Raw genomic sequence first — 10638 nt, 5'->3', positions numbered from 1 at the left:
GTTTGTGGCGTGTGTAAATATTTCCATATATCAATAGCTCATGGGTCTATGCATTACGTGTGAAAATGTTATCACGGGTATAGCAGTTTAAAACCAATACCTACTCTAATTATAGGCTGGGGCTATTCTAATCACACTGGACCTAAACATCAATAGGCCTACACGGTGATGCTTGATATGATATGGTTAAGTTTTTCTTCAACAAATACGTAATTTGGTTAAACAATTATGAGACGCTTTCCTCCTTTATCAGTTAGTTCTGCTGAGAGGGCTTGACTATGGGGGAGCAGCGGCGAGGGTATCTGAAAAGTGATCCAGTGAATTGGAGATGGCGCTGTGTACAGTGTGAGCGAGTTAACAGCCAAAGTTTCCAGAGCGCAGGAAAGTTCGTAGGAGAGGTGACCCGTGATTCTAACAAGAGTTTTCTTCTCACGTTACCACGGGTTCGCAGTCCTATACTCCGGACTGGAGACACTGCGTTTCTGCTAAATGTTTCATGGACGGTTTGAATAGATTATCTATAACGGAATACTTGAGAGCCAGGAATTTAGTCTACGGTTCGTTGACTGTTCTGCAGTTTCATCGGGCTATCGGCTATTTTATCACAGTGAGTAGGCTGAACGCGATACGCTGTCTTTTTGTTGCATAGCCTACTTTTGTAAAGGTGTGAGTCTGTTAGAATGAATTGCCGCTTTTGGTATTATGTCATGTAGTCTGGGGTGTTTTTAGAACTATGAATGACCCCAGTGACAAGGATTTAATACCGATATCTCGGAAACACCGACTCATGGCTGCTGTCATGCCCGGGGACGAGAGCCCATTGTACAGCAACACTTCCAGGTCTGATCGGAATGGGATAGGATTGGTTCACTGTTTTATTTGTGGAAGCGGCGTTTCGCCAGGAAAAGAATTGAGATTACAAGTGAAATATCCGAAAGAGAACGGTCCGTTTTTCCCGTTTTTACAAAACCAGGAGCCAGCGCCGGGGGCATGTGAAGTCAGCCCGGATGGACACGCTACGGTGTGCGCCGTGTGCCACTGTTTTCTGGGGGAGCAGTGGAACTCGTTCGAGCGGACTAGGACACCCATAGAGAAGCGTATGTACTGGCTGAAGAGGCCGTACCAGTGCGACTCTCGGCGGATACCACAGGAGTGGAACATCTCCTATGACCTGGAGCGGAGAATCAGTGTCAGCAGCCAGAATTACGACGGGAACGAGTCGGATTTCTCCTCTTTCTCGGAAAACGAGAACATGTCAGACCAAGAACTGGATTTAGTAGACCGCGCCGGTGTGAGCAAGGAGAAGTATAGAACATCTGGCAGCAACAGCAAAACTCCCAGAAACGGTAGCAGGAAGAACAACAACAGTGTTAAAAACAGCCCTGACTCTGAACGGGCTATCCGCTATCCGGTGGGTGTTTACCAGGCACAGGACTCGCCGAAATCGGATAGTGCCATGCCGCCCAGGCGCGGTGCTAAAATTATGAATAATCTCTCTCAGTCATCAGTATCTCTGGCCCAAGAGATTGTGTCCCAGAGATGCTATGACAGCTCTCACGTTGACACACCTGTGCAGGACAACGGGATCATTATGCGCAACAGGCAGTGGCTAGCGGAGGGGAATGTCAGACACGCTGACCCGCGCCCTCTCCAACGCGCTGCTGACAGCAGCTGTAGTTTAACCAGGCATCCCTCCCTCATATTCCACCAGAAAGGAGAGGATCTCGCTGACGCTGCCGACGGACTATCACCCATTGGCGCCGCTGTCACCTCTAGGCGCGACACAGCAGCACCTAGAGAACGTGTTCCGGGCAAGTTTATAGCCTCTGACAACTCTGACAACGACCACGAGATCAATATAACCAGTGACGACAACCGCCAGGTGTTTGAAGCAGCTGGCAGCAGCAGAGAGAGGGTATTGGCTCTGCTGAGACCACCCAGGGACGCTGCCGGGAGGGTCATTGCCATGCCCCAGAGTGGTGCCAGTGGTGGTGCCAACAGGAGTACCAGTCCCGAGGAGTGTGTGTGTTACATCTGTGGCAGCGGGATGTGGCAGGGCGTGAGGTTCCGTGTGTCTGTGCAGAAGCAGGAGAGGGCAGCCAGCGAGCCCTTCTTCCCCTTCCTGTGGTTACACAGCCCTCCCCCTGGCGCCATGCCCCTCACCCCGGGGGGCACCACCCTGGTCTGTGCTAGCTGCCACACATCCCTAATGCAGCAGTGGCAGGGCTTCCAGCTGGCCGATGTGCCCGTTCTCCAGCGCCTCTACGTGGTCCCCCTCAACCAGGGCTCCTCCACCCCTGCACCAGCCTCGGGCCACCCTCCCTGCATCACTCCCCAGGAAAGGCACCCCTCAGAGCCCCTGGACTGCCTACCTAAGTCTCAGGCTTCCTGTGAGGCCTGTTTCCTCTGTGGCCAGGAGTGCGGGCGGGATGTGAGGGTGGCATATGCACGGGTCGGCGTGGGCAAAGCCCGCGGTGCCATGTATTTCCCCTTCATCAACCTGCTGCCGTGCCCGCCTGGTGCCCAGGGAGTGAGGAACGGCCGGGTGCACTGCTGTCCTCCATGCTACGCCATCCTGGAGGAGATCTGGGGGGCGTACCGCCTCAGCCTCAGTGAGGACCTCATCACCTCTGTCACCTCCTTCCTGGGGAGGTACCACACAGCGCTGGCCACGGGGGGAGCCGGACTGGCCCATTCCCAAAAGGTGGTGTCCTCCTCTTCCTCTGGCCATGGTGGGTCTGTATCAGTGTGTTACCTGTGTGGGACAGAGCTAGGGGTCGGGGGGGAGTTCCAACTCCATGTCAACCCTCCCGGGCGCTGTGGAGAGAGGGAGCCCTTCTTTCCCTTCCTCACCATCCACCCCCCCGCTCCCTGCGCCAAACCTGCCGACGCCACCGGCCTGGTGTCAGCCTGTGCCCTCTGCTATCACGACCTGCATGCCCAGTGGGCTCAACATGAGAGCCAGGGTTCTGCCACCTCCAGCTCTACAGCCCCAGGCCCAGCCTCCTCCACCCCCCAGCCGGCCAGCTCTCCCTGGGCCAGACAGTACAGCTGCGAGGCCTTTGTGTGCTTCTTCTGCAGACAGGAGCAGAGGCGTCAGGGGGGGCTGTGTGCGGTCACAGTGGCCAGGCTGCCTGTGTTCCTGTACGCCCCACGCGGGCACCGCACCCTCCTGGTGGATGATGGGAGGAAGCTGGTGATTGGCTCGTGTGTGGAATGTAAGTCCATGGTGCTGGCGGGACAGAGCATGCAGCAGGAGAGAGACAGGGACAGGGACGTGGAGGGACAGGGAGACGGGAGGACAGAGACACCTCCCCCTACATCACGCCCCAGACACAAGGTAAGACACAGGTTTGGTTGATGCTCCAAGTTGACTATTGTGGGTGTGTTGTATATTTTAGTGGTGCAGTATGCATCCTTTTCAGTAGATTGTGTGCTTGTTCATGTCTGTTAGCTATTGGTTTGTGTAACCTAACTTGATGTTTGTGGATGATTTCAGTCCTATAATAATTAAGTGTGCCCGTGCCTGTCTGTGTGTGTAGGTGGGGTTTATTATGGACCAGTGTTCACGGCTGTTATTGCTATTCTCCCCCATTATGGGAAAGCTGCTCTGAAACAGGGAGAAGTGAGAGTTGGTGTGTTCTCGAGTGTTATGGTTGTGTGTGTGTTCCTTTAGCTCTCTGACTGGCAGGGGAGTGAGCAGTGTTAGCAGGGGATCCGTACAGCACCGGAGCCCGTCGTTAGAAAAACAAACATTTGGATCAGAACTCTAACAGTAAACAACACAGAAAGACCGGGGGGATTTCAAGGCCACCACTGGCCTCGTTTTCTTCTTGTGTGTTTACATGTGTGTGTTTACATGTGTGTGTTTCTGGCCAAGTCTGTTGGTTTTTGTACATTGTTTTGGCTGTATACAGGATTCCATACGTCAGTGCTGTGTGTGTGTGTGTGTGTGTGTGTGTGTGTGTGTGTGTGTGTGTGTGTGTGTGTGTGTGTGTGTGTGTGTGTGTGTGCGCGAGGCTACTACAGATTGTATCCTTTATCAGATCAACTAGAGACGGCTGATATCCACTAATGATAATAACAGTTTCCTCTGTGTCAGGAACAGCTGTGAACTCTCTATTAGACAGTGTGGTGTAATGATCATGTCTGTTTTATAAATCCTGCTCTATCCAGTGGAAATATAGAGCAGAGACTCATCCAGTCATGTGTCAGTCTTACTGTAGTGTGTGTGTGAGTGTAATCATGCAGTGACTGATTCAGTGCTGCTGTTGCTGTTACTTCACAGAGTGAGACCTCTTCTCTCTCTCATGAATAAATGGATGGATAAAATGAAAAAAGGAGAATAGGTCTTGTAGATGGACTTGTAGCATTAGACCTTGTTTCACAGAGGCCACAGCAGCAGTTGCTGTTGCTACTAATTACTGCTACCAAGATGAATGAAGAAAATCAATGTCTGCAACTCTGGTAGGCTCCCATGGTGATTTAATCAGATGCACAAAAAATATGTTTTTTATCCGAGTATAGCACGGTGAAAAACACCTACTGAAATAAGCTCTAGAGCAGGGATGGACAACTCCAATCCTCTGTGGTGTCACACTTTTACCCCATCCCTAGCAAAAACAACCAATTAAACGAATCGCATTCTAAACTGAAGATCATGATTAGTTGACTATTGGAGTCAGATGTGTTAGCTGTTAGTTGAAGTGTGTGATTTAAAGTGGCACTGCAGATAAAGAGGAGGAAAGAAGGGGGAGAGAGGAGGGAAAGAAGAGGGAGAGGAAAAGTTTAGGAACAAGGTCTTCATTAAGGTACACTGTTGGGACTAGAGTTGATGAAGGAATCCCACAATACTTTTTCTCATGCTGCAAGAATGCATGTTTAGAGTGATGCTCCTCAACAGAGCAACATTTACAGTGTGAAACAGAGAGATGCTCAACCTCATAATTAAAGATCGTTCTCTGCTTGTGAACTATTTTATTGTTGAGGTTCCAGGTTTTGATGGAGTATGTGTGTCATATTGCTGGTGTTCCATCCTGAGGTCCAAGCAGACACAGCAATGGGCAGGTGGGGATGTATTCATAAATAATAATTGAATCCCAGTAGTCTGAACATTTTACTCCCTAGAGAGCAGAGATCAGATCATACAGTAAAGTAAGAACACCTGTGGGCATCGTTCAGCTGTCCTATACTTTTATTTTCTTTCTCTCTCTCTCTTAATTTAAGGGCTTTATTGGCTTGGGAAACATATGTTAACATTGTGAAGTAGATAATAATAATAATAATAATAATAATAATGCCCTTTTCTTGTGGCAACAGGTCAAAAATCTTGCTGCTGTGATGGCACACAAATTGGGTTTGTTTTCAAAGTCTTTGTGGGTCTGTCTAATCTGAGGGAAATATGTGTCTCTAATATGGTCATACATTTGTCAGGAGGTTAGGAAGTGCTGCTCAGTTTCCACCTCTCTCTCGCTCGCTCTGATCATCAGGTATGTATATCAGATCACACCCTCAGAGGGAATGCTAGATCAGAATCCGCTAGATCAGAATCCCGGAGCAGGCTTACTTGGTTTGGGATTAGTGGTGTGTGAGGGATTTGAGGAGTCTGAGGGGTGCAGGTGACAGAGCTGTTTTTGGCCTGGGCCAGGCAATGACCTCATGGCTGAGGAAGTGCTTAGAGGGGCTGAGTGTGTGTGAGAGAGCCGGGGTGTGAGAGGGGCTGAAAGGGGGCGGTGGGTGCCTGGGAGAAACAGGTGCCGTGTCCTCCAGTGACACGCTATCTGGCCCAGAGAAGAACTGTCATCGCTCTCATGTCACCAGAGGAGAACCCATCTGCTTCCCCTGACCCCACCCCCTCTCCTTCTCACCCCTTCCCTCTTTCCTTCCCTCTCCCCTCTGCTCTCTCTTTCCCTCTCCTTCCCTCTCTCCTCCTTCCTCCTATATCTCTAAAAAGCAGAGGGAGGAGGATGTGTGGGAGAAAGGGGGTGAATATGGAGAGAAGGGGTGAGAAAATGAACTGCAAAGGAACGGGTTGACTTTGTCTTTTAGCTAGGTCTTCTTCATGTTTAGATATTTGAACTAAGAATGGCATAATCAAGTTACTGTTGTAAAACAGTAGAGGGAGGGGCTGGGTTCTGCATATGCAACTGCCTTCACCTACTGATGAGTACCTGCACTGTCGTGTGTGTGTTGCGTGCATATGTGCATGTGTGTCATTTAATGTACTTTGTTAAAATGAGGTCTTCCTGTCCGATTCCTCGTTAAGATCTCAATAAGGTCTAAATTAGCCCACGCAATGAGAGCTGCTACTGCTACTGTCTCTGCTAGCCAGACGTGTTAAATATAGTAGACTCCAACACACACACACACTTTCACACTTTCACACTTTCACATTATTCACATACGCAGCTGCTACTCTGTTAATGATCTATCCTGATTGCCTAGTCACTTTTACCCCTACCTACATGTACATGTTACCTCCATGTGTCTTACTTTTGAACTCTGCAGTGTTGGGAAAGGGCTCGTAAGCATTTTACGGTAAAGTCTACACCTGTTGTATTCGGCGCATGGGACAAATACAATTTCATTTGACACACACACACACACGCAAGCTGGATGGATGGTTAACATGTTCCTTGAGTGTAAAATGCATGTTGAACATGACCCTCTGACTTCCCTGTCAGACTCTGTAGACCACTGTTACGCACGCCTCTATGAAGAGGGAACGCAACCCCCTGTTACAACTAAACTCTCTGTGAAGCGAAAGAGGTATGGACTGTAGGTGCGAGCAAGAATGACAACAGGCAGAATGTGGTACCGTTTTACATGGACTTTATTCCTGTACACGGTAATATGGGGAAAAGGGGCTGGACGGAACCAAAGCAAAGAAAGTCAATCTCAAAGCCCCCCCCCCTCTCCTATCTTACCTGCCTACCCACCTACTTACCTAATTTAGCACCACCTGGTGCCCTAACCAAAATACAGGGGGTGGTCCGCCCAGGTCTTACCTAGTGTGCCTAGACAATTAATATACTACGGGTAAATGTATGCCCGCGGGCCTCTTGCCTAAGCACTCCCAAGGTGCCTTCCCCTTCTCCCCTGGGAACAAATGAAACATGGGAATAACAATTTCACAAACAAACTAAAAAACAAAGGACATCAAATAAGCTCTACCTGAGCAACAAAGTCACAGAACATACCAACTTCCCAGCAATGAACTCCCATCAAAATCAACCTCTAACACTACACCACCACTAGACCACCACTACACCACCACTAGACCACCACTAAACCACCACTAGACCACCACTAAACCACCACTAGACCACCACTAGACTACCACTAGACCACCACTACACCACCACTAGACCACCACTAAACCACCACTAGACCACCACTAGACCACCACTAAACCACCACTAGACCACCACTAAACCACCACTAGACCACCACTAAACCATCACTAAACCACCACTAAACCACCACTAGACCATCACTAAACCATCACTAGACCATCACTAGACCACCACTAGACCACCACTAGACCACCACTAGACCACCACTAGACCACCACTAGACCACCACTAAACCATCACTAGACCATCACTAGACCACCACTAGACCACCACTAGACCACCACTATACCACCACTAGACCACCACTAGACCACCACTAAACCATCACTAAACCACCACTAAACCACCACTAGACCATCACTAAACCATCACTAGACCATCACTAGACCATCACTAGACCATCACTAGACCACCACTAGACCACCACTAAACCACCACTAGACCACCACTAAACCACCACTAGACCACCACTAGACCACCACTAAACCATCACTAAACCACCACTAAACCACCACTAGACCATCACTAAACCATCACTAGACCATCACTAGACCACCACTAGACCACCACTAAACCATCACTAGACCACCACTAGACCACCACTAGACCACCACTATACCACCACTAGACCACCACTAAACCATCACTAAACCACCACTAAACCACCACTAGACCACCACTAGACCACCACTAGACCACCACTAAACCATCACTAAACCACCACTAAACCACCACTAGACCACCACTAAACCATCACTAAACCATCACTAGACCATCACTAGACCATCACTAGACCACCACTAGACCACCACTAGACCACCACTATACCACCACTAGACCACCACTAGACCACCACTAGACCACCACTAAACCATCACTATACCATCACTAAACCACCACTAGACCACCACTAAACCATCACTATACCATCACTAAACCACCACTAAACCACCACTAGACCACCACTATACCACCAATAGACCACCACTAGACCACCACTAAACCACCACTAAACCATCACTAGACCACCACTAAACCACCACTAGACCACCACTATACCACCACTATACCACCACTAGACCACCACTAAACCACCACTAAACCATCACTAGACCACCACTAAACCACCACTAAACCACCACTAGACCACCACTAGACCACCACTATACCACCACTATACCACCACTAGACCACCACTAAACCACCACTAAACCATCACTAGACCACCACTAAACCATCACTAGACCACCACTAGACCACCACTATACCACCACTAGACCACCACTATACCACCACTATACCACCACTAGACCACCACTAGACCACCACTAAACCACCACTAAACCACCACTAAACCATCACTAGACCACCACTAAACCATCACTAGACCACCACTAGACCACCACTAAACCACCACTAAACCACCACTAGACCATCACTAAACCACCACTAAACCACCACTAGACCACCACTAGACCACCACTAGACCACCACTAAACCACCACTAAACCATCACTAGACCATCACTAAACCACCACTAAACCATCACTAGACCACCACTAAACCACCACTAGACCACCACTATACCACCACTAAACCATCACTAGACCACCACTAGACCACCACTAAACCATCACTAGACCACCACTAAACCATCACTATACCACCACTAAACCACCACTAGACCACCACTAAACCATCACTATACCACCACTATACCATCACTAGACCACCACTAGACCACCACTAAACCACCACTAGACCATCACTAGACCACCACTAGACCATCACTAGACCATCACTAGACCACCACTAGACCACCACTAGACCACCACTAAACCACCACTAGACCATCACTAGACCACCACTAGACCATCACTAGACCACCACTAGACCATCACTAGACCACCACTAGACCATCACTAGACCACCACTAGACCACCACTATACCACCACTATACCACCACTATACCACCACCAGAATGTCTTAGTGGAGTCATACACATCCAACCAACCAGGCTTCAGGTCAAGGGCCCAATCCCATCCTAACTTCACACCATTTTGGTGAACAAATGAAATTAAAATGGCTTATTTGTCTTGTGGGGATAAAATAATACTTTGTTAGTGTGATAGAGAGGACTAAGGAAACGAAAACACTCTCTCAGTATGTCACTGGTATGGTTGTGTTGTGTCTGCCTCTAAAGTCAAGGAGATGACACAATGATCAAAGTCCTACTACACTAAGTGGAGCCACGCTAGAGATGACATGGGATCACCCACAGACGTGTGTGTGTATGTGTGTGTGTATCTGTGTATAGTGGTCTGCTGAGGCTCTGTTCTGGGTGGTTGATTATCGTTGACCCGTAGGAAAAGTGGAGACAGGTTTCTGCGTCTGAGCTCAATCAGTGTGCCACTGTCTGTCTGTGTTTCTGTTCAGAAATGAATGTAGGGGTCAGTTATTATATGTGTGTAAATGTGGCCGTGATGTATGCATTTGAATGTGTGTGTTCTGTGTGTATGTTTGGAAAGAGTATGTTCTCACTGCTTGGCCCTATATCCTGTGAAGGAGGTATTTGCTGTCACAGGAAAAACCTTCTGGCATCGTGACACTGTCGCCTGCACAGATTTATTACTGAGAGGAGAGGAGGAGGGAGGGAGGGAGAGGGGGAGTCTGGGGTGGGGGAGATCACTGGAAGGTTTGTATGTGTGTGTGTGTGTGAGGGGGGGGGGGGGGGGGGTGTAATCAGAAATAGAAAGGTAGAGGTCACAGTCACAGTCTCATGTCAAAATTAGACGTTCGTCCATGTTTCTCAAACGTCACATTTTGAAGGTGTAAGAAACGTCAGTTTAGGAATTAACTCTGAATGTTTAAGGTTAGGGTTAAGTTTAGGAATTAACTCTGAATTTTTAAGGTTAGGGTTAAGTTTAGGCATTAACTCTGAATTTTTAAGGTTAGGGTTAAGTTTAGGAATTAACTCTGAATTTTTAAGGTTAGGGTTAAGTTTAGGCATTAACTCTACATTTTTAAGGTTAGGGTTAAGTTTAGGCATTAACTCTGAATTTTTAAGGTTAGGGTTAAGTTTAGGCATTAACTCTGAATTTTTAAGGTTAGGGTTAAGTTTAGGCATTAACTCTGAATTTTTAAGGTTAGGGTTAACTTTAGGCATGAACTCTAAATTTTTAAGGTTAGGGTTAAGTTTAGGCATTACCTCTGAATTTTTAAGGTTAGGGTTAAGTTTAGGCATTAACTCTGAATTTTTAAGGTTAGGGTTAACTTTAGGCA

General features: G+C 48.2%; 1 protein-coding gene across 1 annotated transcript in view; it reads left to right on the top strand.

Moving 5' to 3' along the window:
- Window positions 1-251: 251 nt before the first annotated feature.
- LOC110506108 (genetic suppressor element 1) overlaps window positions 252-10638 on the top strand; it is a 418800-nt gene continuing 408413 nt past the window's right edge. Inside the window, exon 1 of the mRNA XM_036964533.2 lies at window positions 252-3340. Within this exon, the coding sequence (XP_036820428.2) occupies window positions 734-3340 (2607 nt within the window). The 5' untranslated portion in view covers window positions 252-733. The remainder of the gene's footprint in view (window positions 3341-10638) is intronic.

Source organism: Oncorhynchus mykiss, chromosome 26 (genome assembly GCF_057628025.1).
Source record: "Oncorhynchus mykiss isolate SJ-2025 chromosome 26, ASM5762802v1, whole genome shotgun sequence".
Lineage (NCBI taxonomy): Eukaryota > Metazoa > Chordata > Actinopteri > Salmoniformes > Salmonidae > Oncorhynchus > Oncorhynchus mykiss.
Note: the sequence above shows the minus strand (reverse complement) of the source record. Positions and strands in the feature narration are given on the sequence as shown.